The sequence below is a fragment of the Aspergillus fumigatus genome, chromosome 2 (genome assembly GCF_000002655.1).
Source record: "Aspergillus fumigatus Af293 chromosome 2, whole genome shotgun sequence".
NCBI lineage: Eukaryota > Fungi > Ascomycota > Eurotiomycetes > Eurotiales > Aspergillaceae > Aspergillus > Aspergillus fumigatus.
Window position 1 is genome coordinate 2,528,088 of NC_007195.1, and position 26,493 is coordinate 2,554,580.

Below are 26,493 nucleotides of genomic sequence, written 5' to 3' on the forward strand. Positions count from 1 at the left end.
GCCCCCTCGTTCCGTTGAGCTGCTGGATGAAGTCAGGACAGCAGCCTTGAGATCTTGTGGGAGACAACAGGCCAGTCAGGTTTACTTGCTCTTTCGTTTTCCTCCATTCAGCAAGCAACCTACAGCACCATCATACTCGTCATTATTATCGTCATCAACATCTGGTTAAACTATCATTATCATCATCACCACCACCAAGTCTCAGATCTTCTTTGCTTGGAATAGGTCAGAATGTGAGTGATTCACAAGAACCATGTGTTCTCGGCTCTAATTATTAATATTATTGAGAACTCCCCCAATGACAATTCCTAAAGTGTTTCCCCTGCTTGGAGGATGCAACCTCTTCCCCACCTCCTCTTCCAGTCTCCCTTGTACTAGGTACAATGTTACTATGGGATTCGTCCAGGGACAATCGTCCTGCACAACATCCTTCCCACCCCTCCATAATTATCGCAGCCTGGTCCCCAAACCAAGTAATCTCAAATCCTGACACTCGACCAATGAAATGACCTTGCCATCCGCTCCAACACGATGAAAATTGCATTCGAACCAACTAGCTTCCTACATGCCTGATGATCATTCAGCCACCAGATGATCCCTCATTAAAAAAAAAAGCAGTGTGTGTGGTCACTTCATAGCATCCAGGGTGATTGCCCGTAATACCCTTCGACAATACGCCGAGTGACTCTCTTCTGTCTCGTTCCCTTGTTGGTGGGCCAGATGTTCGAATTTCTGGAAAAACATGCTGTGCACTCTGTGCGTATGCAGTCTTTATGGGTCATTTCTTTCCGCGTCATGGATCCCTCCACTGTCCATACCCTTTCAAAACCAAAGTACCTTGTCCCGGGAGCTGCCGATGGAAAAGCAGCCGGCCTTCGGTCATTGGATGCCTGTTCAGCTCGACATTAGCACCCCATTCTTACCATTCCAGATTCTATGGTAGCTTGTGCACACTGCATATCTATTTTGGTGCTGTGTGTCGGTGAGCAAACAGCCAACAGTGATTTTCGATCGGACCGCCGATCGCCTGATCTCTCATTCATGCAAAACCTACTCGTGCCTCGAAAAGTGCCCTAGACTCTAGTGTACTAGAGTGTAGGGGACAGCTTTTCTTTTAAGAGATTTTCAATCGTCTCCACCGGGAGACTAGAACCGTGAGAACTCGCCATGAGCGTAACCTCCCCTCGTCAAGCGTTGCTGCGCTTCACAAAGAACCGTCCTTTGCAACTCCCACAGTTATTGGCCCCTTATGATTGACTAGGCCCAGTAGTTCGACACCAGGGCCCCATCATGCGACTGGGGTCTGCACGGGATATCCGGGTTGATGATCTACGCTACTAATTCTCTAGTTCCATCTTACTTTTATTTTTTATTCTTTCCCTGCTCTGATGCACCCTGCCGCTTGCCAGATTTTGACGCTAAGAACAGCTGATTTGACTACAATTACTCTATTTAGATGATTCCACCAAACTAAGCGTCCAGTCAGGTTTTGACAACTTTAGGGTACCCTTAACTTGGAACTACTCAGTTGTTTGTGCAGCTTGAAGTCTGCCTGGGGCTTGGACCAGAGAGATGTAACGTGCAGATTGGCCAATGGCACCTGTTCTGCTGACAGTGGCCAACTTTACATGCACGCTATGAGATAATGCAACAATGTTCTTTATCGAAAAATATTGCTTCGTCCCGTACAGAACAAGAAGAACAGGGCTGCGGAAATGACATGAGAGTACTCGTCGGAGGACTTGCAAAAAGGATAATAGAAAGAGAACAAGTGCTTCAGGGAGAAAGGCAGAAAGGACAAAAAAAAGAAAAAGAAAAGAAAGAAAGCATCTGAAAAGTCAAGAGAGTACGGTTGGACCCCTTCCTACTGCCACCAGCCATTGTAGTTTCCTTCGTTCGGTTACAACCAATGTTGTTAACCCTGGCATGACTGTCAATTTACCACGATCTCGTGGCGAGAACACTCCTCGGCCGCAAGCTTAATCCAGCAACTTGAGGCCATTTAGCCTTGTACGCAACGAAGATTCTGCAGAGACTCCGCCGCATGCCTACCAGGATTGTTATTGGACACAGGGGCCAGGCTAGAAAGAAACCGAGAAACGGGCATCGTGCGCTCTTGGGTGGGTATCTAGGCCTAGGAAAACAAATGGCATGCGCAAAGCATCTTTGACCTAGTATCCAGAATCGAATATCTATCGAGCTTGTCCCTCAAGTCCGCGGTCATAGGCGTCCAATCTCGGTCATCGTTAACGTCCACTGAATGGTTCGGAAGTTAGCTTAGAAGAACAACCCTGAATCTTCGATCTATTCGTTGCGAAATTCGCTTGGACTACTCCATCTTGCTGTGTGAGAGGTTGAGAACTGGATGGCTCCAGTCTGACAACCGCCTTTGTCGACGTGGACAGAACGAACAGTGCGACAACTGGTCTACGTATGCGCGCAGCTTAAGCACTCAACATTCGCAGGGAGAAGTTCTATTCATACCGGCCATTTTGTTCATGCAACCGAGCATCTACTGAATGAGTAAGTCCATATTTCGTATCTTACTCTTCGCCTTTTTTTTCCCTTTTTATTTCGTTTATTATCTTGTCCAATATCTGCTTTCTCTTGTGGACTTGTGGATATCTCCACCAATATGCAGCCGACTCGATGCCTTGCCTCCTTTTTACTATTGTGTCTGCGGACGATGGGAAAAATATCTTTTCCCATCATGTATGGCTGCCCAGGGAAGAAGCGATGTCTTCCTTGAGCAAATACAATGCAGTCCCAGAAGACAGTCAAAGCAGCCGAAAGATCATATCAATCTTGAACGAGAATGCATGCACTTCGTCCGAGAAGCGAGTTTCTGGTTGGCTACTGTCGTATCAATCTCTATTCCTATGGTGTTCTATTATCGTCTTTCTCCAAGTTTCTGTTCGCCTTGGATTCCCCAAAACACTCTCCAAAACCCATCTCACCTTTCTATCAATTTGCAACCTTGACATCCATAGCAGTCAGTTCAAGGCCAAGCTTACATGTTCCAGGGAAAACCTCCGATTAACAGGAAAAGTCGCAGACATTTTGATAATCCATCATCCCGCTGGGAATAAACAACCAGTCTTTGACTGGCTTGTTTCCTCGCTGATAATACCGGAAGCCTTGTTGCCAATTCGAGTCCCTTCCGTTCGACGGGTATTCGGAAAAGATCTCCCTAGCTGCAATACTCGCAAGTTGATAACAGGAGAACAATCTCCAGGCTGCCTATATTCTGTTAACGTGATCAGACCCTTATTCACGTCTTTGAAAGCATAGTGCTTCGATACTCGAGTTACTAGAGTGCTGCTCAATTCGGGAAAATCCTGGCGGCAACCAGACGTCTATCAACTCAGAGGACCAAAACCGACAACGGCAGGTACCTGGGAATCTGACAAATGAATCATTGTAAGTTTAGTCTCTTCTCCTTGCCCATTATATGACCTTGCATCTTCACTTGTTTGGTGCGATCTTTTACTTGTCCGATATGCCGCTCCAGTAACCAGTGTATATGTCGTGGAGGACTTAGCCCCCGATGGCACGCGATCTTTTCTGTTCATTGCTATCCCAATTGACCTCGCTCTTGCTACAACGTGCTGCAAAATCTTTTATCGTGGGAGTAGTGAACAGTATGAAGCCTTACCATGATCCTTGGCGACAGGGATGTCGCCTGTTTCGGACAAGGCGAAGCTTGAGCAATCCCTCCTTTAGTGTTTCCAATTTTATTTTTTTTTTGTTTTCTTCGTTTTTTATTCTTTATCTTTTTGCTACCTACTATTTTTTCTAAATTTCAAAAATGTATTATTTCTTTGTCCTGTTTTTATACCATGGCATGTCCTGCTTGTGTTGTACTTCCGTCTCTGACCCTTATTCTGTCCGCCAGCAACCCTTTTGCAGAGCCCGTTCCTGGAGGGATCTGTCACCAGCGACAGCGATTATACCGGGGCACCACGACAATTTGCTGGCCCTACCGGCTTTTCGATGGACGATGAGGACAACCGCCGACGAAACGGTGCTATTGGCCCTTCCCTAGCGCAGTCAGTCTCAATCCCTGCCACCAACGGCTTGAGGTACAGCACACAACAGTCTGCAATGCAGGATGTAGCGTAAGTTGTCTTTCAATTCAGACGACTCTTTTGCTCCACTTGGCCCGCTTGCCTGCCTGGTACTAGTCACAATGTACAGTACGTCCAGACACTATATGCTTGCTTCTTTTGCCCCTCTGCTGGTTTTCATCAGATTCCATTTTCCTTTTTTTTTATTTCTTTACTTATATTTTTTTTTCTTTTTCCTTTTCTTTCTTTTTTTTTCTTTTTGAAATTCTTTACTTGGGCACATTTGACTTGCATGCCTCTGGATGCTGTTCCTTGCTGGTCTTATTTGATGTCTTCATCATGCTGTCGCAGAAAGCCCTCCCATCAACTCTGAGATCGAGTCTCTTATATACGCAGTGGCTTCCAGGATGAGGCGTTATCTTATTTTGTTCACTTCGTTTGCCTTTCTGCCCCCCAGTTGAAGACGCAGCGTTTGGTACCAAATTAAGACTCGGTCTTTTTGCTGACCAGGCTTGCTCCTTTCAGCTTTGGGGCATCTCCTCTTATGAACCATTCTGATCCATGCTCCGGTATGTCTCTTTTTTGCTTCGAAACAAGAAAACTCTCTTTTTATGGAATAACAATCTGCTATAACGGCTCTCGCTAATGCTGTATGCCTCATTTCAGGGCCATTTTCTCCTGCATCAGGCTCTATCTATTCACATTCAACCAGCTCGCCATACGAGAGAATGCCGGACTTTCGGCCACAACGTGTGCCTGCACTGTAGGTCTAGCCTTTTGCCTGTTAATACCCCATCCGTCGAAGCGATATTGATGATACTGACCAGTCCTCCTAGTCAGCCGCCGCCCGGGTTGTCGTCCGCTCTTCAGTCTCAAGGACAGGGCCTTTCTAGTTCTTCTTCGATCCTAGGTCGCCATGAGAACTACGCAGCTCAGTACACTCTTCAACGGGGAAGTACTTGTCCTTCCCTATCGAGTCTGAGCGAAATGTCGAGAATTTCTTCGTATACAAGTACTCCACGGGGCCTCGATCACTCGTTTGATGCCCCCCACAATCTGTTCTTCGGACAGACTGGGAATATTTACATGGACTCCCAACAGCGCTTACCCCAGCCAGTAGCGGACGCACCTCCCTTCCATGAGACTGATATACTCTTGCCGATAGTAGCAGGGAGTCAAGCGATCAAACCAGATATTCACGCCAAGATACATAAAGGTTTCTTTCAAGTGGACGATAAATGGACCTGCTATCGGCGGAACTATTTCTCAGTCTCCTGCTCGTTTTCCTTACATCCATGGACGCGTGCTCCTCTTTACCTGAAGCTTTCTGATCAGACGACGGAGCGCATCCTAAAGTTTTCCATGTGCATATCGGCAGTTGTAAATGCACAGTACGGTGAGACTCGAGAGTTGGTTCAACACACTCCGAAACGTGACAAACAATCCGAAAGGAAGCCGGGGAAAGTCGTTTTGCAACCTTGCCAGCCGCCGCCGCCACTGCTTCTCAATCACGGCGCAGCGAATAGTGGTGGTGGGCAGCACGCGTTTGCGCTGAACTCTCAATCGGCCGCATTGTCGATGGACTACAGTTCTTCATACACCGGAGCTCCGCAGCAGTCACAGCCGCCGACGCAGCACACATTCGAGCGTATTCAGTTCCAGAAGGCGACAGCGAACAACGGCAAGCGCCGGGCGCAACAGCAGTACTACAACTTGGTTGTCGAGCTATATGCGGAGATTACGAATCCTAACAACGGGAGTGAGACGCAGTGGATGAAGGTCGCTAGAAAACTTTCACATCCCATGGTCGTACGGGGTCGTTCCCCAGGTCATTACAAGGACGGTCGACGGGATAGTTCGACGAGCATGGGTCCGGAAGGTGGTAATGGCGGCTATGGGGATAGCAGTGTGCCTGCAGGCCTGTTACCAGGTGCGCGATCGCATCTGATGATGTCGTTCGATCCCTCTTCACGCGGAGGGTCTCATTACGGTCGAGCGGAGTATCAACACATGGCGGAGCCATCACCATTGAGCGAAAGTCCACACATCTCGTCATCCTCGTCGTCTGCATTTGATATAGGGATTCTAAATGATCCCATGGATTCGATAGGCACCATCAAAAGCCCGTCAAGCATAGACGGGTACGCCGACGGTGGTTTCGGTCTCCTTGACCGTAAACCCGACAACCCTTTCCGCACGCATTTACCGCCATTTGAGTGTGATACACTGTCTAGGGGGAGTGAGGAGTCCGGCAACAGCTATCCCGAGTCGTTTGACTCAATGACATCGTTATTCACGAGCGACGCCAGTGAACACTCGCATTTTCTGAAACATCCCACTCGGCTGACGCCGCAGCTTCAACATATCCCTACATCCAGGGGCTATGACCCCCTCGTCCCCTCTCGTTCAAACAGTGACACTCCTTATTGCCGATTTTCGAACTCGCAGAGTCTCCGCGCTTAGCACTAGCGGTGGGAGCGCGGCTCGCCTGCCCTAGGTTTCCTCCCTTCTCCCTCTCATTTTTGCAGCTTTTTTATTTCCCTCTTAAAGTTGTAAGCGTCTTAGTTTCGAGATTTACATTTACCTTTTTGGCAATTTCTACCGTCGAGGTTCGACCTAGACAATGTCCGCACAGTTTGGACGACTCACATCCGCACGAGCAGTAGACCGACAAATTGAGTTGATCGACAGCACATCCATCACCAGAGCGAGAAATCGCATGACAAGTTAGCGTCTGACTTGATATTTGCCACGTATCCAATTCTTCTAAATGGCTACTTTTCTTGGTTTACTTTCACACTTTGTGTTTCTTCTAGCTTACAGTTCCGTCTCCTCCGGAAGGATAAAAGGAAAGGAAGGCTTGAATTTTCTGGGCAAAGAAGATAGTGGAATGATGATGTACCAAACCATGTCTCTTCGCAATATCCACATTGTCGCCGGTGTTCGTTTGACGTTGGGAATGTGTCATGATTCACCGAGTACATCCGCGCTCTGCAGGGCACAAGCAGCCACAGTACAGAAAGGAGTCAATCATGCAACCAATCACCCGTTTGAGAAATTAGAGGCGCCACCTTGCTTCCTACCACATAGTTGTCCAGTGTGCATTTGATGTAGAGAGAAGAGACACAATCCAAGGATCAACAGGATCAGACATCAGAGAAACCCCAATACGGAGCAGGAGCACCTCCAAAAGGACAGTGACATTGGCAAGGGAAAAGGATCAATTGACTCCAAACCTTGTGCAATTTATCATGAGATTCGCACCCTGTCAAAAGCCTTGTATTTTCTCCGATACGTCCGTTTGCTCCTGTTGTGATTGCTTTAGGGGCCGTTCCGCTGTCACTTTCTGCCTGTTACCTGTGCGACCCAGTTCCCTACGAGTCTGAACCTTGCGTGAGTGTCGAGATAGGCGAATGAGACACATGCGACTGAGCTGCTGTCTACCCTGGGTTGCTCCGAGAGTCACCGCTTCTTTCTAGTGGTATGTAGAAGAGTAAGTCACATCCAGAAGAAGGCGGCCAATAGATACATGCTATGATCGACATGCAGGGCCGCAGCGGTGTGTCTAGTCTGCCTTTAGGTATCTAGCTAAATATGGCGTACTCCATAGTCCATACAGGACACAACAAAGAGAGAGGGGAAAAAAAAAAAAAAGAGAGAGAGAGAAATTGGAGCCTGGAAGCAAGTAGCAACAACCTCTTTGGGCGAGGCGCCTCGCTCAAGCCTCTCGAGAAGCCTGCCCCCTTTTTGGTTGCGCTGCTTCGTTGTCAAACCTCGCCTTTCCTTTGTCCCTACTGGAGTATGGCGTACGGTTTGATTCAGACTAAGGATGGGGGCTCAGGATATAGAAACATCGATGAAAGGGAAGCTGCAGGATTCCAAATAAGTACAGAGTACGGGGTAGGAAATCATTCAGAAGTACATAGTCTACCTAAGAATATGGAGTAAGTAGCCCCAAGAATGAAATAGGCGCTAATGAAACTAACAAGACCACTCTGGAGTACTACTGTATGTGGGTTGTCTTTAGTGCACTCTAGGGCGATCATGATCGACGAGACAGCCGTAGATTAGCTTGGTGCAACACAGGATATGACCTTTGTCACCTTGCTGTCAATTTATGCACTTTTGAAGTTATGCTTCTACTGAATCCATAGCATTAAGGATTGACAATGAGCATGACTCGTACATTCCAGTCCTTGCAGTCACATCAATTTCTATGTACCAGAAAGACGTGTACTGTATTGTAGAGAATTAGGACATACGAGAATTCCTCTCCTGATGTTTACCTTAGCTCTGAAGCCTGTCACCCAAGGCCCGAGCCTAAATACGGTCAACGTATCCCTCACTGATGAAAAAACCACCCCCAATCCGAGGCTAGATACAGTCTGTGGAAGATTCAATCTCGAAGCCACAATATGCATGCGGTACAGGGGGACGTGCGTGGTGGTCGTGCAAGAGTGACTCAGGAATCTTTTCTCCACGATAATTAAGCAGGCGCTCCCAGCCATTCCAGCTCCCACGCCATTCCTGTTCTTCCATCGTTGCTCCTGCAGGCTGGGGAAGCAGGGCAAAGCACTCAATATTTTTACTACGATCAGCAGATGGGCGCCAGGATCCCAGTGCAACGGTTGCATCCAGCGTTCAATCTGCGTGTGTGCCACCTCTCCGCTTCATTCTCGGGCGTTTCCATACAGGGTATCTTGCTTCTAGACGAGTATTGACATACAATCACGTCGGGGGATGACATCACGGTCCTCGTCTCAACCATGTGTGGACTTAGCTGATGACCGAGTCGATGCATCGTGGCATATCCCAGAGTGTAGGACAAGAAATGGGCAATGGCCGTGATCTGTGCAGTTCTCTAGCCAACTGGCAATTTTCGTTGCGTTGTCCATACCTGGTGCTTCGCTAACTAACCAGTCTAGCAGTTCCTCCACGTATCCCCTTGTCCTTTACCAATGGCCATAAAACAATGGATTAAGACTCACGACGGCGCCTTCCTCTCTGTTTGATTCCCAACTACCTTTGTCCCGTTCGGTCTCATCCCAAATCTCCGCACCAGTACCCCGTTGTTGCACGAAACGGCTTGCGAATGTTGTGCCGCTTAGCCAAACAAGCTCCTGGCGCTTGATGCCACGTGATCCAGAGATGATCACCCGTGATGGCGAGCAGCGCACACGTACACGTAGTCGGGCTGTATTCTGTTCTTGGTATTCTGGTGTCCGCTGCCGATAACCTCTTTCCCTTTACCCCCCAAGAAACCAGCAGCCAGGCTATATTCCTCAGTATATCATCGTGATCCACGTAGATAAGTCAAATTAGAGTTATCTGACTGCTTGAGGCCGCAGTCAGTGTTCGAACTATCCATGGCCCTGAAATCAATATCTTCCAATGTCGACATTCGAGCAGGCTAATTCCCCTTCTCAACGCGCGACACCCGAAGCGCCAATTTCCTCTCCAGCTCCTCTTTTTCTTCGGCGCTGGGAACCATCCCCATCGCGTTTTCGATCTGCGGCGAGAACCACAGCCCGAGAGATGCCCAGGCCATGAGGCCGACGCCAAAGAGGGCCCGCGTCTTGGGGGTGAGGGAGCGGTAGGAGCTGTACCAGCCAGTGTTAGTCTTGTAGCTGTACGGGCGTGCTAATGTCTGCTGCACTGCGTACCTCCAGAGACTCATTGTGGATTGCTGAGCTGCGCCTTCGCCTTTGGCTCTCGTTTTAAATCCTTGACTCTTCGATAGCTGGAAGTTGGTCGCGGAGCGTACGGGTACCCACCCGGCTATAGTCGGGCTCCAGGCTTACTATTTTCGGCATAGCGTGAAAACCTTTCTGCCTCAGGCAATCAGGCATCGTTAATAGTCCTACAGTACCTTAGAAAGACCTCATTACTATTACCATTACCGGGGCCTTGGTCGCACTGAACGGGAGGCGTTAATTCAGCCGATAAGGTCGAGAGCCTATGTCAATAACCTAGATGCGCACCTAGTAGTATCAACCCTAGGACCAGGCTCGACCTGTCCAACAGAGCAGTAGCGCTTCATCAGTAGGGAACAAGACACCATATCGCTTAAACGCTTTGCTGTCAACTACCAGGGAATCGTAACAGACGCAGGTTCCCGAGGTGCGAAAGCGGCGACTCAGAACAGGCGAAGAAAATGACATGAACACCAACATAGTGTGCTACAGACGGACCAGTAAAAATAAGTTTCTACATTAATTAGGGAGGAAACAAAGCAAAGAAATAAATTCATCAGTCATCCACCTCCTACTATTTGCCATAGGCACGGTCGATGTCGGCCCTGAACTTGTTGATGATCTTCTTGCGCTGCAATTTCTGGGCCGCAGTCATGTAACCCTGGGTATATGGTCAGCTCGTAGTTTTGAAGAGGAGGGTGGGTAAGACTTACATTCTGAGGTGTCCATTCCTCATCAGATAACACAACGCCATTGATGACCTCAATACCCCTGAGACCGCCAGCCTTGCCGGCGCTCTGGAGCTGCTTGAGGACAATGGACTTCAATTTCTCATTGTGAACCAGCGACTCGACGCTGTCACCCTCAATGCCATTCTCACTGGCGATCTTCTTCAAGGCGACCTCAACGGGCACAATGATGGCAACAGGCTTGTCCTGGTCCTCGGCGGCATAAACACAGATGTTGCCAACCACGGGCGAGGAGCGATATACAGACTCGAGCTTCTCCAAAGCGATGTATTCGCCGTTGAGCGTCTTGACCAGGTTCTTCTTGCGGTCAATGATCTTCAGATGCCCGTTCTTGTCAAACTCGCCAATATCACCGGTCCTGAACCAGCCGTCCTCGGTAAAGGCGGCCTTGGTCTCTTCCTCATTGTCCCAATAGTACGAAGTCACACTACCACCGCGGATGAGGATTTCTCCCTGAGGCGGATCGTTCTTGGTGAAGTAGCCGGCATCCGGGAAATCAACCAGCTTGATTTCAATGCATCCCGGAATTTCACCCAGGGCATCCGGGTTCCAGGCCATGGGGTCGTTGAGAGCGCCCATAGCGGAGGTCTCGGTCAAACCGTAGCCGCTGATCATGGGGGCAATGGCCATAGAGAGGAACTTCTGCGTCTCCTTAGAGACCGGGCCACCCCCGTTCATTACGATACGCAGTCTACCACCGGTAGCTTCCTTCAACTTACGGAAAACAACGGCATCCAGAATGGAAGCACTCGTGCTGGCTCCCGGGAATCCATTTGTCAACAGGAAGTTTTTTGCAGTCATTGCGCCCCAGAACAGGCCCCTTACGAGGAAGCTGGCCTTGTTCAAGTTGTTGAGCACACCCTTCTTGACGGACTCCCAGACAGCCGGGACACCCACGAGAATCGTCGGCTTGAATTCGCGGATATCGCCCTTGCTGTTGCGCATCGAGGTATCCGACAGAGTCCGGGGGTTTCCGTAACCCATTGTGCCACCCCAGAACAAGCAGAGGTTCTCAAACATGAACTCCAGGATGTGCGCTTGAGGAAGGTAGGTAAGCAGAGCATCGGAGGGTCCAATGTAAGGGCCAACAATCGCATTGATACCAGCAGCTGTAGGAGAGACACGTTAACTTCGCCGAGCCGCAATATATCATCAAATCAGCTAACTTACTCGCAGCAATGACATTCTTGTGCATCAGAGGCACACCCTTTGGTGGACCCGTGGAACCGGAGGTGTACATAATGCAGCAGAGATCCTCGGGAGACGGGGGAACTGGTTCGACAGGGTTCTCCTCTCCCAGTTTGCGCAAGTCCTCAATGCTCATGATGTTCAAGTAGTCGAAATCAGCCTTGAGCTTGTCCAGATCCTCCTGCTTAACTTCCTGGTCGGTGTTGTAGATGACGTGCTTGATAGACTTAACATCGCTGAGAACATTGGCAAGAGAATGGATAAGACCGGGGTCAAGGAAGATAGCAAGACTCGACGTCTGCACCAGCGAGTGCTTCAGTCCCTCCTCCCCAAGCGTGTCGTACGCAGTAACGATGGTCATTGATTGAGATGCAGCCCCTGTTTGGATTCAAGTATATTAGTGAATGACTTATGCAGGGGCTGCTGGAACAGTGAACGAACCGTGTGACATGGCCAGCCAATGTGCACTTGAAAAGGTATATGTCAGCAATCATTCCTCTGTTATAAAGACCGCTGGTAAAGCCCACCTTGTTGCGCCGTAGAGGTGAATCTTATTATCCTTCTCCAATCCCAGCTTGCGCAACCCACAACCCAATTCCAGGGCAAGGCGTTCGTATTCAACGAAGCTCTTGTAGGTATAACCGCTCATCTCAAAATATGTCCACTTCTTTTCGACCTCCTGCTCCACACCGTCGACAATCTTCTTGACCTTCTTGTTCTCCACATGGGTTTTGATAAGGCGACGAGTACCGACGGCCTTTGCGTTACCGAACACACGCGCGGACCGTCTGAAAACATCGTAGGTAGTTGCGACGTCCTCCGCGGGCCGTAGGATGAGGTTGTCCTTGGCCTGTGGCAATCTACGAGGGATGGTCTCACCCGGTACGGGCTCGTAGCCAGAAGCCTCCACTGTGAATGGAGGCTTCTTGGACATCCGTGGTTGGAGGTGGATGTCTCGCTTCGACATCTTGAACTGCGATCACGAAGATCCGGGGAGCTGTATGAAAAAGAAAAAGGTACTGATAGCTCCTGTTTGATCGACCGAACCTGTCAGCAGCTATTACAATCACCACAATCACCGCAACCTCACAGGATATATTCGAAGAATAATCCTACAGAAATAGAAGTGTAGGTGGTGGATTGCGGATCCTCAAAAGCGTTCCAAGACGTACAGATTGGAGATTCACGTTAAACGCGAGAGGGGGGATGCCGAAGAAGGACCGAGGAGGAGTGGAGAGGGGATCAGAAATATATAGGGACAAAGCGCAGCGCAAGACACTCAAGAAGTCCAAGAGGGGAAAGTCTGGGTCTGGGAAGAAAGAGAGGGGAGAGGAGGATGAAGCCGCGCAGGTGAGCGAGTTGCTGCGGATGAAGTCAGAACCTAAAGAGTGTTCGTGGCTGGGCTTTCTCGACGGGGGCGGCCCAAGCTGCGGTCCTCGCTACTATGACGCTACAGGGACAGCAACAGCAACAAGCAAAAAAACAACAAAGCAGTTTGATCCACGTTGCGTTTTCTCTCTTGATTCTATCGATCCTCAGCTCCTTTTAACTCTGGATATTTTCACCATGACACTGATTGAGCAAGCCCAAGTCAGGAAGGTCCGAAGTTGCATGCACTGTAACTGTTTGCTGGGAGCTATGCCGCGGTTCGAGCTTCAATACAGCCGAACAGATCGCTTCTGATCATGGATTGAGATTAACAAGTGGATAATTAATTTAGTTCACGACAAGCATCAGACGCTCTAGTTTCCTCGCTGTCTCACGTCTGCTCAGATACCTCCGTCCGTCGCGGTTACTATGTCGAAGTGAGCTCTCTTACGGGGAAAGCTCAGTTCCGACGATCCTTGACCGGTAGACTCCTTTTGTTGGGACTTTTGCCCAACACAATGAGTGACTCAAAAAAGTTCGACCTTTCAAGCCATAAATCTGGGCAGTAGGCAATCTAGGCAACCTGGAGGCTTGGTAGACACTCCTTTATGCTTTTCATTCGTTCCCGGACAAAGGTTCGCAGGAACTGAGCAGATGACAACTGGTCACGCTGTGGCACAGCCCTGGTCCCGTGACATAGAGCTCTCTTACCCCAGATATCAGAGATTTTGGCCCTTGGACCAATCAATGGTTCTTCTTTCTGTATGGCTTCAATGCGTTGAAAACTATGTAAATCTTTTTTCTCTTTCATGATCATTATCCTCGAAGCGTGCATTCTCAGAAGTCACAAGCTCTGAGATATAACAATAACCAAGAAAATTCTGATACACAGGGTGCATGGCGCTACGCCGTTTATCCTTGACACAACAGCGGGCTAATTTTGCGTAGGTGCTACCTCGCTAGAGAACAGTTCGGGGCTCGATCCTCGGAGCTCACCTGCAGGAACTTTATGCCTAGGCTTTATTCCTAGATTGTGACTGAACTGCTTGCACAGAGTAATACTCAGCAAGGTAGTATGGATCAGACAGAGGTTCTAAATAATTTTCTCTCGTCTGTTGGCGAGGAGGTGGAAGATGCTGAAGAGGGTATGTACTGGTTGGTAGTTGCGCCATAGTATATAGAAAAACAGATTATCTTTTTTTTTTCTAAAAAGGAAAAAGACAAGGATTAATCCTCTCCAGAATCCTTCCTCCTATTCTCAAGAGACATCCCCTCCGCGAACCTAGGCTTCGTCGACTCCCGTGCGCCAACCGTGGACGTGACCATCCACGGTCAGGACTACTCGATCAGCCAATCTCCCACCCTCCTCTCCTCATCTCGAGCAGGAGGCACAACAGGTGCAGGTAGACCTTCCCTTTATCAGACCCCAGCTCCGAAACCAATCAGCTAGCTAATCCATCCCAGTCCTTTGGAAAATCACCCCCGCCTTCGCAGAATGGATCGCAGACTCTCCATCAAACCCTCTCTGGAAACACTCTCTCCTGACCTCCTCATCGACGGTCGTTGAGCTGGGCTGCGGCATCTCAGGCCTGATAGCGCTCGCTCTCGGCCCGTCAATACGGCACTACGTTGCAACAGACCAGGAATACGTGCATCGACTTTTCCGTGAGAACATCGAAAACAACAGCGCCGCAACACCGACTACCACGAAAGCTCAGACAAAGGGCAAGAGCAAGAAACGGGCGACGGGACATCAGAAACCGCCGCGTAAGCAAGACGAGCAAGGGTCATCCAATATCACTTTTGCCGCGTTGGATTGGGAACTGGATGTTCCGGCGTCGTTGAAAGATAGTATCGGGCTCAAGGGGGACGATGACCATGACTGTGACGATGAGGAAGGGGACGATAAAGGGTTCGATCTCCTCCTATCGTGCGATTGTATCTACAACGAGGCGCTTGTTGCCCCCTTTGTGCGCACGTGCGCTGATTTCTGTCGCTTAAGGCCGGTTCATGCGGCCGGGCGGCGAGCGAGCTGGCCCCCGACGATCTGCATTATCGCGCAACAGCAGCGGTCTCCAGATGTCTTTGAGGCGTGGCTGCGGGAGACCCTGAGGGTGTTTCGAGTGTGGCGACTGAGCGATGAGGCGCTGGGTGAAGGCCTCAGGTCGGGCACAGGCTATGTAGTCCATCTTTTACTGTTGAGAGATGCTACGTAGGCTCTTGAAGAGCCTGGCAGAGCTGGTATGTCATTTTCACTTAATTTCTGAGAAGTCATTTCTACAGAGGACATACAAAGTTTAGCCCATCAGGGACCTAGATACAGTTCCAGAATATCCTGCAGACTGGAAGAAGGTTTTACCTACCGGCCAAAAATCACCCGCGTGTCAGTCGGATAAATTGAGTAGCCGGTGGCATACCTGGTGGAACCGGGAGGGTATGCATATCTTGTCATTAGCCAGCTATAACATCATGGCCTTGGATAAGATATCCGCGCCTTATGTTGTGTAAGAAGACGCATTCCGTTTCTGTCAAGCGTGTAAAGCTCTCCACTTCGTCACTCCCTGAACTTAACTTACTATCAATGTACAATTCTTGGGTTTTTTTTTTCTTTGAGATCCCCGAAGTTGAATATAGAGCTCTACTTCCGTTATCTGTGCTGGATTTGGCCCCCTGGGTTATCTTTCTCATTACATCTGTTCCCGGGGGCAGTCGTGCTCCCAGATGGGCTCCCCAGTACCCTTCATGTTTGCCAGAACAGACTGTCAAAAGTGCCAGCGGACCAATTCGTCTGCAACATTGTTGGGATCATGTTCCTTTCAGCATACCTCGTCTAACTGGTTGCCATCAAACCCCCAGTTACCGTCACCAAAGTGGGTGATTCCGTGGCTACTTTAATGGTAGAGTAGTAAGAGTTCAATAGCCTGCTAAGGGCTCAGTGCAACCACTTACATCGAATTCACAGAAACTAGGATATTGTCGAAGTCGCCATGCATATTTCCACCCAACAATATGCCGTTCTGAACCAAGTTAAGGGGCGCGGTCTGAGATCCTGCAGTAATCAGGTGGCTGAAATCTCAATTGAAGAGTGCTTCCTCCTTTACGAGAATGATATGTGCTTCGTGGAACGTTCCCCATCTGCCTTTGCTGACACCACGGCATAGAACTCCAGTCAAGACACAGTCTTTGTCTCCGGCCCTCACTCCATCCCTGAAAGAGGTCCCTGGACGACTTTGGTTGTGGGACCATATCCGGAGCATGGGTGTCTCATCAGTGAATTTGATGTCGTCTAATAAGTTGGCCAGATTCGTTGTGGCTCATGCTTATTCTCTGAATTGAAGAATGTAGTAGACGACACCGACATCATTTTTCTGGTTTTATAGTCCTTCGCATCGCCAACTTGGGGCCGTGGCTGTCAGGCTCTGCTCTATACTTATTTTCCACACAAAAGACATCATAGAGTCATTTCTCTAAAGGTTTGTCATACAGTAGGATTGGCCGGTCAGTGGGCTTTTAATCAAATAGTGACTGATTTCGACAATGTGTAATATGCTTGTGAGCATGTCAAAAAAGTTCTTATTCGTGATTGGTCTGTTCTGTTGTACACCACTAAGGAGTTCATGTGTGAAACCATTGTAAAACCACACGTTGCGTGTGAGTGCACAAGACCTCGTAGCATGAGTGAGGACTCGGTGCTAACGGGGCGGCTGCCTGTGGACAGAAATACCCTAAAGAAGTCAATACCTACTCGATGTTGATATGACAGTAATGAGTCAACAACTTATGAAGAGAGGAGTTAAGGGGAAGATGCAATAGAACGTCATTGGCAATAAGGTTTTTGGGAGCCCTAGGGTTACCTGATGATGGAGGCAGTTTTGCTACTTGTCCTTCACTTCTCCAATGGAGTGAGATTGCTGTTCGAGAAACCAAGGTATATCACAGGAAGAAGATGATTGGTTAGCAAGGAGAAGAGAAGAAGAAGAAGAGGAAGAAGAAGAAGGGTAACGGAGTGGAACAGGGGCAGAGAGCCCTACAGTGCCTACACCTGTAGTTTGATATTGTGAATCATTAGTTCTAAGCCATCCTACAAAGTGAGTGAATGGTTGCAGACAGTCTCTCACAAGTAAAGGCCAAGATAAAGAGAACTAAGGTACATCACTGCAGCAGCAGAGATATGGATAGCGGAGGCCCCATGAGAATGAGGGTAGTTGTAAGGATTATGAGATGGCCTTTGTTCTTGTATAGTTCCGCGGAGGCAGACAGGCTCCTACATGGGGAGTGGATGGAGCATCCCATTGAGCCCTGGGAGTGCCCGCGGGAGGCGAAGGTGTCTTAGTGATTAAGGTTTCCCTACAAGATGTTACCTGCAAAGTGTCACACAGGGGGGGGTTACTTACCACTGGAGTAGGAGTCCTACTGAAGGCGACATGCAAACTACCACAACTATATATATACATATATATATCCATAGACATACGAGTAGCTTACACCACTTCCTAAAAGAACTTAAAGCTTCATCAAGGCCTATTATTATCAAGATCTCAGACTAACGTACTAACAAATAGACATGCAGGCATATACCAGCTAGGCCCATGACTATTTATTTCCAAGGCCTGGTCCCATAATTAGCTTACAATGCCTGATTCCGCAACTAGCTCATGAGTCCATTAATCACAAGAGATATAGAAATAGATATGCCTCCTTCCTTCAATCCTTCAGCTTTGTATATCATTCAAAGGTACTATCAGAGATTAATTTCTCGTTGCTGGACTATTAAGTGCTATGCAGCTGGCGACAACCGTGGAGAAGTGTGAGGAACCGCAGAACTCAAGCTTTCTTGTTGCTCAGCGGTGTGATCTCGATCAATGATCGAGGAGATAGATTGTTTCGTGAAGCCGTTCGCTTTCGGAAGTGTCGTGGGTTCTTCGGGTGTGGGTAGAGACGCTGCCGGGGTGGGCAGAGGTCGCTCTGTAGGCTCCGACTTCACAGGACACCCCTGCCGGCCTTCTTCATCAGAAGCGGACGAATACTCCAAGTCATTGGAGTAGTTCTCAGGATCCGCCGGGGCTGACTCTACACGGCTTTCCTCAGTTGAGGCACGATTCACTGAAGAGACAGGCGGGAGCGGAGCATTGGGATCATAGACCACTCCGCAGACTTCCAACGCCCTAGACTGGCTTCCCAGGCTGCGATCCTTGTGCTTCTTTGTCAGATGGCACATGAAGCCATGAAGGGTCACAAAATCAGCCTTGCCGCATCCCTGAACCGGGCAGGTCAGGTAGACCAAACTGCCGTCGGACGGCCGCTTCCACAACGCTCGTCCGGAAGGATCATGTGCGGCAGGACGACCATGGCGCTCCCCCCAAGCCTCTACATTCTTAATCGTGTATTTTTGTTTCCGCCTGACAGCATTGGCCGCTGACGGGTCATGCTGGAGGTGTTGCGTATGTTGTGGTGGAGGGTGGTGAGGTGGGGGCGCTTGCACCGCCGGTGGCTGTTGTGGGATAGGACGTGGCTCGGGGGGACTCTGTTGCTTGAAGAACGCAAGGGTTGTAGCTGCATTCGTTTCTGACAAGCGACGAGGCGGCGTGGGCCGTAGAGGTGGCGAGTCAATAGTTGCATTATACCCGAGTCCCATAGACTCTCTCTTTAGACGTTTTCTTTGTCTACGAAGCTCCTGAATAAGAAGTCAGTGTTATGTCACTAAAAGTCACCACATCATGATGGCACAGCGTACCTCTTCTTCGGCTTCGGCATGCTCAGTCATCCTACGAAACTCCTCGTCTTCCCGCTTCCGAATCGCAAGTATTTGACTACGGGCCGCCATTCGTGCAGCCTCCTCCTGTTCTAATTGCTTCAACCGAGCTTCGATATGGTCTATAGAGGGAGGTTGACCAGGGGGAGGGCCTGGAGGGCCAGACGGACCAGACTCCTGCATAGGCGGTGGAGGGGGGAAGGGACGGTAGTAATGATGGTGATGATTCTGCATGGCATGTTCTGGAGGGATAGGCTGGTTCGGATTCATTGCGATTGGGTGGAATCGCGGCAGGCTCATGTTCACAGCATGGCCAGGAAGGCCATTGATGCCATGCTCATGAACAGGGGGAGGGACTGGGGGCGGTGCGGCCGCCGTCATGATGAATGAGCTTTCAAACGTTTACTAATGCTCAAGTGTTCTTGGATCTCTCCTCTGTACCAGAGAGCATGCAGTGTGTTGTGGGTTGGCTTTGCAGTCGTCACAATTGGAACTGCCTCGCCAAGAAGGGGATGCGAAGATGGAGACAGATAAAGATGAGAACAGCAGATGTAAGTATTATCAATTAGATAACATGTAAACAAAGTGATAGACGATTATCGATGATTATATGTGAGCACCTCGAAGGAGGGAAAGAATGGTAAGGTATGAGAGAACAGAGAAGAATGACAGAAAAGCAATGGACACTCGAGATTGGAGGGAAATAAGGGAAATACAGGACTGAAAAATCAAGACTTACTTACACTTGCAGAGTGGGTTTGCAGCCAAATTGAAGTAGAACGTACAATCCAAGCTCACCAATAGAGTCATAAAAAGTCAAAAAAAGCAGAAAAGAAGAAAAACAACCTGCTAGTGTGGCTGTCTTAGCTGCACCTTGCCCGTTTTTCTGCTTTCTAGACCATTGAAAATTTCCCGTGGACCCTCCAGTTGTTGATTGACGCCCACTAAGATGACTATTCTGGAGTAAATGAATACAAATGGTAACGGCTGACGCAAGGGATTTCTGATGGTTGGATTGATATGGAAAACAAGGATTGAGTTTAGATACTAATTGAAGTATGTAACTAGTCCTCCTAGATTGAGATTAAAAGCCAAACAATCTCGATGAGAAAATTACTCGAACTCTTGCGATAGGCAGGTAAGGGTAGAATGAGTGAAGGAGGTAAAAAAAAGTAAATAAACCAATAGAGTAGACTAAGTAATAGATGCAATTTGATTTGGACAGCTCTCATCAGCTAAAATGCTAGACTAGTAGGACTAAAGATACTAGTAGTAGTTTTGTGTAGAGCAAACCCAGTTTGACTTTCGTGTTCATCAAGAAAACAAACAGAACCCATGGATCAAGGCAGGACCCGCAACAGCACTAAGTTAGTAGTGAGCTCCAGCATCTAATGCAGATGCAGACAGTGTAATAATAAAACAAAGAGAGTACTATTGTGAATATCCACCTTAGGATAGGCATTGAATCGAATTTTCTAGTATAAGTAAGCTCTGATTTTCCATCCCGACTTTGATAAAGTGAATCTGAGGTCAATTCGACATGTTTAGATGCATGTAAGTAGTACAAGACGCCAAAGGGGGTGTGGATTGACTGGATTTCCTTGGCCAGCCTACAAAACCAGGCATAGTGCAATCGATTATTATTACATAGATTGAATCAGGGTGTTCTTTGAAAACAAGACCACTACTGTCACACTAGTGACAAACATGATCCATAGAATGTTTGGACTAAATGTACGGGGCCTTGTTTTCTGGATTGAGACTGGCTACGAAATATTTGGCGGTGAAGATAACTTCCAGAATTAAAACAGTAGAAGAGAAAAGAATCAATTGGTGCCTTGACCAACTATTGTAGGTACTACAGCCTATCCCAGCTTCCCAAGTAGAAGGAATTATAAAGCATCGCCAAATCTAAGTGTAGGGGGAAATCAAGGATAGAGCCGTGGCTAGAGTTTGACATGTATCAAAAGTTTCAGGATCAGGTTTCCAACACAATAACGACATGAATTATTATTCTATGCATTCGTGACATAAGAGAATTGTTATCACTGGTAGACTCGATGAGCCTAATAATGGTAGTTAATACTCTTATCTTCAAGAGCGCTTGTGACCAGAAGACTAGGTGTACGTCTCTCAGCTGATAGGATCTCCTTCAAATGTGTTTTCATTTTCTTCGAGGTGAAGAAAATGGTAAAAGGGTATGAAGAAAAATAGCCCCTCCACTTAATTTATTTATAGTGGATAACAGCCAATGAGCATCGGGCGATCTACTTTTGTATGTCACACAATCAATGGACCTGGGCAGATAGAATGCCATAGAAGTTGGATCAAGTCAAAGCTGATACTCCATAGCTCGTCTAGAAAGGTACAATGCAGCGAAATGTCTTTGATTTTCTAATGCGGAACCCCTGATCATAAGAGGAGCCAAACTACCATCGAAGCTCGGAAACACTGACGAGGTCACTAGAACCAGCCATGAGAACTCAAAATTCAATTGCTTTGATTATGATTATTATGAAGAGAAATTAAGAGCGTCTTGGTTCCATGTTTCTCAAAGGGATTCGGAGCCTTTGAAGTCACCATAATGTAATTATGGCCAAGTGGGGGGGAACCAGAAAGTCGAATGAATCGATTCATGATTGTTTTTATTGTTATTATTGCCAGCTGATCGATATAGCACAGTACCTTCATTATCTATTGGACTAGTAACTATCCATAAGCTTTTTACTCCTTTCATCATTCTTACTTTGATTTCCTGGTATTTAGCCTGTTATCCATCTTCCAGAGATAAGGCTACAGCCATCTACTGTCTTCCCACTACATAAGATATTAATGGTGAATTTTACCAACGAATGGGCTTGTAGCTCAGTGGTAGTAGCGCTCGCTTTGCATTTGTAAATGCAGGTTTTTAGACCTAGATTGCGAGAGGTCCGGGGTTCAATCCCCCGTGAGTCCAATTTTTGATTTTTTGCCTTATCCTAATAATCAATTAAGATGATGGACTGGAGGTAGCAGAATAATAAACATGGAATGACTTCCCAATAACAAAGCTACATTGCGTTATTTGACGTGATGTCTATCTGTTATTATGGTTCAATATCATCATACTCCGGTCCATGGGAAGCATCCAGGACACTCGAGCCAGCAATCAGTATCGACTGACGGAATTCCTCCCCTACAAAATATATGGCGGTAGAGTAGTTAATTTGTTTAATTCTTCTGCATTGCTATTGCAACTCCGTGGGAATTCGATAAGAGAATTCCAGGCCTTCTGTTGACACCATTTTTGAAGAGACGGAGCTAACATTATCATTATCCTATCAGCATGACTATGATTGACGACACGATTCGACAATTATGGTCGCGCTCCTGTCTTGATTGACCTAGGAGTTCCCTATGTTGGCTTTGGGTATCAGCTAGATAGATCCTCCGTATCATCGACGAATAGACAAAGAGAGCCTAGAGGTCTCGCAGACATTGTAAGTTGTAAACAAATCCTGTGCTGCCCAGTGGTGATCCACTTTGTAGATGATCAAGGTTGGATCAATAATAAGGGTTTGGGTCACGGAAGTACAGGCCCCTTCCTCCCTTTGCTTCCTGGAGTCTCGGGAAGTGTCTCAGTTGGTTTCTCCTTAGAAGCACAGGCGTAGAGAATTACCAGGAAATGAGCATTTAACAATGCATGATTCGACATTCCTCCTTAACCCTTCCTTGCCAAAACTCTATCGATGGGTCAAAGGTCGGGTGGATGCAAGGAATGAAACTAGTGTTGAGGGGCCACTGACCATTTATCATCATAATAATGGCATTTAGCGCCTAGCAGTCAATTCATTCAGTTGATATTACAGATAACTGGAAATCCTGACCAAGTTGTCCATCTTAATTGACAACAATTTATACTACAGATATTGATGCTGCATTTCACTCCTTGTTTTTCCTTTTTGTTAAAATCACTATCACAAGACTATCTATCATAAACACCTTTTGAACTAGTTTGTTTAGTGTGTGATGCTAATCAACGAAATAGACTGCCCAAGATCCTTTTAAGGATTTTGACGCCCTAAGACAATAACTGATAGACCTACGTACATTCAACCCATCAAGGTGTCAATAGCTAACGTTTCGGTTCCAATCAAGTGCCATGCTATTTAAACTAAAAGTGACATAGACCTTCCACAGCTGTGTCAACAAAGGCAAGCTGGTACTGGCAGATCATCGATTGATCCAGGCCATGCGAACTCTAGTTTTGCTTTTTATAGTGTTGTAATCATGAGCAAATTGAACCGTATCACGCATGTATTGCACGCTTGACCCATAGCTCAATCTCCAAAGATCATACTGATCTACATCGTTTCGGGCGTCTACGCCAGGCTCAAGGATGCCCTCTCTCATGTAAAGTGTTTCATGAGTCTACCAAAAATAAAGTCGAAGAGGCCAGCATGCGATCCTTCAGCTAAAAAATCAAACAAACGGTAAGCAAAGGATAGTAATGCTGACCCGTACGATGAACCGAGGAGTGGTCAGATTTAGAAAAGCGACCTACTTGAATGTTCATATTTTCTTATTAGATAATGATGTTCGAAGAGAGAGGAGAATTTTCACATTGTATGCTCCTGATAGACAAGCCCACCACATCCATTTAGTGGTTCCCAGCCGTCATGTCATTAAGTAACACTTCAGGCAATCCTTTAAACCTTTCCAAAGAACTGCCCCAAGAACAATGAAATCTCATGTATGCTCACCCGACCCAAGAGGTATGAAGGTAGAAAGGAAATGAAAACACCATACACCGAGAGGAAGAGTACATAAAAAGGGTAGGAAAAAAACATGAAAGCTATCAATATGTATACATGTCATACACGTGTTAAGACACCGATGAAGAGAGAAAGAAGTTGATGGAGGAACAAATGGCAAAAGATCACCCATGAACTTTTCAATATGTCGCTCAGGTAGACTTAGTAGTACATTTAGGGCTTGTTCTCACCCTGCTGGCCCTGAGACTGCTGCTGCTGCTCAGACTGAGCCTTGTGCATCTTGTCAAAGAGGGTCAAGCTGGCAGTCTGGAGCTCATCGGTCTTCTGCTTGAGCTCCTCAGCAGTGGCAGTACCCTCACCAGATTGGTTCTTGGCAACGAACTCACGCAGAGTGGCGATTTTCTCGCGGATCTGCTCGGCCTCAGCCTTGTCAAGACGGTCTTCGAACTCCTTGAGAGCCTTCTCGGTGTCATTCAGGACGCTGTCGGCACGGTTGGCAGCCTCAATGGCAGCCTTGCGCTCCTTGTCCTGCTCACCATACTTCTCAGCATCCTCAACCATCGACTGAATCTCAGCATCAGAGAGACCAGAGCCAGAGGCAATGGTGATGGACTGGTCCTTGCCGGTGGACTTGTCCTTGGCGGCAACGTGGACAATGGAGTCGGCATCAATGTCGAAGGTGACCTCGATCTGGGGAACACCACGGTGGGCAGGAGGAATACCAACGAGCTGGAAGTTTCCAAGCAGTTTGTTGTCCTTGACAAGCTCACGCTCACCCTGGAACACCTTGATCTCGACGGCAGTCTGGAAGTCAGCGGCGGTAGAGAATGTCTGGGACTTCTTAGTGGGGATGGTGGTATTGCGGTTGATCAGACGAGTGAAGACACCGCCGAGAGTCTCGATACCGAGGGAAAGGGGAGTGACATCGAGCAGCAGAACGTCAGTAACCTCACCAGCCAGGACAGCACCCTGGATAGCAGCACCGATGGCGACAGCCTCATCAGGGTTGACAGACTTGGCTGGGTCACGACCAAACATGGACTTGACGGACTCGGCAACCTTGGGCATACGGGTCATACCACCAACCAGGATGATGTCCTGGATGTCGCTGGCCTGGAGGTTGGCGTCCTTGAGGGCCTTGCGGACGGGTTCAACAGTGCGGTTGATCAGGGGTTCGACGAGGGACTCAAGTTGAGAGCGAGTCATCTTGAGGTTGATGTGCTTAGCGCCGCTAGCATCGGCGGTGATGAAGGGCAGGTTAATCTCGGTTTGAAGGGAAGAAGAAAGTTCAATCTTAGCCTTCTCAGCGGCCTCACGGATACGCTGGATAGCCATGCGGTCGTTGGAGAGATCAAGGCCAGAATCCTTCTTGAACTGCTGGACAATGTGGCGGACCAGGTGGATATCAAAGTCCTCACCACCAAGGTGGGTGTCACCGTTGGTGGACTTGACCTCGAACACACCCTTCTGGATCTCCAGGACGGAGATATCGAAAGTACCACCACCAAGATCGTAGACGGCGACAACACGGTCGGCCTCCTTCTCCAGACCGTAAGCAAGGGCAGCAGCGGTGGGTTCGTTAACAACACGGAGAACGTTCAGACCAGCGATCTGACCAGCGTCCTTGGTAGCCTGACGCTGGGAGTCGTTGAAATAAGCAGGCACAGTGACGACGGCGTTCTTAACGGGCTTGCTGAGGTAGTTCTCGGCAGTCTCCTTCATCTTCTGAAGGATGAAACCACCGATCTGAGACGGCGAGTACTTCTGACCGCGAGCCTCAACCCAGGCATCGCCGTTGGTGTGCTGAACAATCTTGTAGGGGACCTCCTTGATGTCACGCTGAACCTCAGGATCGGTGAACTTGCGACCGATGAGACGCTTGGTGGCGAATAAAGTGTTCTCAGGGTTGACAACAGCCTGACGCTTGGCAGCAATACCGACCAGACGCTCACCGTCCTGGGCGAAAGCAACAACAGAGGGTGTTGTTCTAGCACCTTTTCACCTCAAGTCAGCTAAACTGCCCGAAAGAAGAATCGTGGCCGATGCAATGGATCCGTGCATCCAATCAGATCACGGCTTGAAAAAATTTTCTAAGGACGTACCTTCTGCGTTCTCGATGATCTTCGGGGTCTTGCCCTCCATAACGGCGACGGCCGAGTTTGTAGTACCTAAGAAAACCGTTAGAAAAGTAAGATTTCACACAGGGATACTGCCGCAATAACATACCCAGATCGATACCAATCACTTGGCCCTTAACCTTCTCACCCTCGGTCGAGTTCCATCTCCGGAAAGAGGCGCCGGGAACTCTGAAAGCAGGGGTGCGAGCAGTACGCGGCAACTGATGGAGAAAATCAAGCGTTAGTCCAGAAGATCGAGCACGCGATGATGTTCCGGTAGAGGATGGACATACAGCGCGGACGAGACGAGATGGCATCATCGTGACTTGATTAAAAAGTAGATAATACAGAAACTCAAAAAGAATGAACTAGCGAGAACTCCGGTCCGATTCAACAGAAGAAGAACCAGATAAAGGAAGGGAAATAGGGGAAGGTACGGAGGATGAGAGGAAAGGAGATAGGTGACTTTTTAATGTCTGGGGAAAAAGAGACTTTAAAGAAGAAGGGAGAATGGGGTGGGTAGTAGTAGAAATTGCACGGAGAGCTTCGGCCCGTCGTCGAAATTGGTAGAATCACAGCAACGTCGCTGGCCACCCAATGATAGCCGAGTTAGCCTTAGACCGCCTCCTAGCCGGGCCAATTACCAATTGCGAGAGCTGTCTATTTAAGTAAAATTCTTGGTAAGGTACTACCTACTGAGCCTGGCAGTAGCAGTACTCTTTACGTCGAATGAAAATGAAGAAGGCAAATTTTCATACTGGTATGCTTTCTTATATGCTATCTGTTTCTCAGTGCCCTAGTAGTG

The 26,493-nt window shown here is 48.1% G+C and overlaps 8 protein-coding genes and 1 non-coding gene across 9 annotated transcripts; 5 read left to right on the forward strand and 4 right to left on the reverse strand.

The window, feature by feature from the left end:
• Positions 1 to 1,599: 1,599 nt before the first annotated feature.
• Positions 1,600 to 7,608, forward strand: AFUA_2G09890 (uncharacterized protein). Its single transcript, XM_077804141.1, has 6 exons — positions 1,600 to 2,523; positions 3,024 to 3,420; positions 3,896 to 4,118; positions 4,593 to 4,636; positions 4,734 to 4,830; positions 4,904 to 7,608. Exons 2-6 carry the CDS (start codon positions 3,411 to 3,413, stop codon positions 6,528 to 6,530), a joined length of 2,001 nt encoding a protein of 666 aa, XP_077660304.1. The 5' UTR covers positions 1,600 to 2,523; positions 3,024 to 3,410; the 3' UTR covers positions 6,531 to 7,608.
• Positions 7,609 to 8,360: 752 nt separating this feature from the next.
• On the reverse strand, positions 8,361 to 10,240 carry AFUA_2G09900 (uncharacterized protein; the record flags this gene model as incomplete). Its single annotated transcript, XM_077804142.1, has 3 exons — positions 8,361 to 9,667; positions 9,731 to 9,845; positions 10,090 to 10,240. 3 exons carry the CDS (start codon positions 10,238 to 10,240, stop codon positions 9,478 to 9,480), a joined length of 456 nt encoding a protein of 151 aa, XP_077660305.1. The 3' UTR covers positions 8,361 to 9,477.
• A 94-nt stretch (positions 10,241 to 10,334) lies between these two features.
• On the reverse strand, positions 10,335 to 12,664 carry faa4 (long-chain fatty acid-CoA ligase FAA1; the record flags this gene model as incomplete). The annotated part of the gene is made up of 5 exons (XM_750231.1): positions 10,335 to 10,421; positions 10,474 to 11,618; positions 11,680 to 12,075; positions 12,139 to 12,164; positions 12,225 to 12,664. 5 exons carry the CDS (start codon positions 12,662 to 12,664, stop codon positions 10,335 to 10,337), a joined length of 2,094 nt encoding a protein of 697 aa, XP_755324.1.
• Positions 12,665 to 12,903: 239 nt separating this feature from the next.
• Positions 12,904 to 13,246, forward strand: AFUA_2G09920 (uncharacterized protein; the record flags this gene model as incomplete). Its single annotated transcript, XM_750232.1, has 2 exons — positions 12,904 to 13,047; positions 13,085 to 13,246. 2 exons carry the CDS (start codon positions 12,904 to 12,906, stop codon positions 13,244 to 13,246), a joined length of 306 nt encoding a protein of 101 aa, XP_755325.1.
• Positions 13,247 to 13,575: 329 nt separating this feature from the next.
• AFUA_2G09930 (S-adenosylmethionine-dependent methyltransferase) lies at positions 13,576 to 15,724 on the forward strand. The gene is made up of 4 exons (XM_750233.2): positions 13,576 to 13,958; positions 14,014 to 14,210; positions 14,307 to 14,468; positions 14,530 to 15,724. The coding sequence occupies exons 2-4, from the start codon at positions 14,141 to 14,143 to the stop codon at positions 15,279 to 15,281; spliced, it is 984 nt and encodes a 327-aa protein (XP_755326.1). The 5' UTR covers positions 13,576 to 13,958; positions 14,014 to 14,140; the 3' UTR covers positions 15,282 to 15,724.
• A 1,849-nt stretch (positions 15,725 to 17,573) lies between these two features.
• Positions 17,574 to 20,003, reverse strand: AFUA_2G09940 (uncharacterized protein). Its single transcript, XM_750234.2, has 2 exons — positions 18,800 to 20,003; positions 17,574 to 18,739 (listed from the first exon to the last, which is right to left on the reverse strand). The coding sequence occupies exons 1-2, from the start codon at positions 19,196 to 19,198 to the stop codon at positions 17,843 to 17,845; spliced, it is 1,296 nt and encodes a 431-aa protein (XP_755327.1). The 5' UTR covers positions 19,199 to 20,003; the 3' UTR covers positions 17,574 to 17,842.
• A 1,668-nt stretch (positions 20,004 to 21,671) lies between these two features.
• Positions 21,672 to 21,773, forward strand: tA(UGC)1. Its single transcript has 2 exons — positions 21,672 to 21,708; positions 21,738 to 21,773. It is a non-coding gene (tRNA).
• A 2,011-nt stretch (positions 21,774 to 23,784) lies between these two features.
• Positions 23,785 to 26,410, reverse strand: ssc70 (Hsp70 family protein; the record flags this gene model as incomplete). Its single annotated transcript, XM_077804144.1, has 4 exons — positions 25,982 to 26,410; positions 25,798 to 25,909; positions 25,674 to 25,739; positions 23,785 to 25,565 (listed from the first exon to the last, which is right to left on the reverse strand). The coding sequence occupies exons 1-4, from the start codon at positions 26,006 to 26,008 to the stop codon at positions 23,785 to 23,787; spliced, it is 1,986 nt and encodes a 661-aa protein (XP_077660307.1). The 5' UTR covers positions 26,009 to 26,410.
• AFUA_2G09950 (uncharacterized protein) lies at positions 24,956 to 25,464 on the forward strand (the record flags this gene model as incomplete). Its single annotated transcript, XM_077804143.1, has 2 exons — positions 24,956 to 24,996; positions 25,068 to 25,464. The coding sequence occupies 2 exons, from the start codon at positions 24,956 to 24,958 to the stop codon at positions 25,462 to 25,464; spliced, it is 438 nt and encodes a 145-aa protein (XP_077660306.1).
• Positions 26,411 to 26,493: the final 83 nt, after the last annotated feature.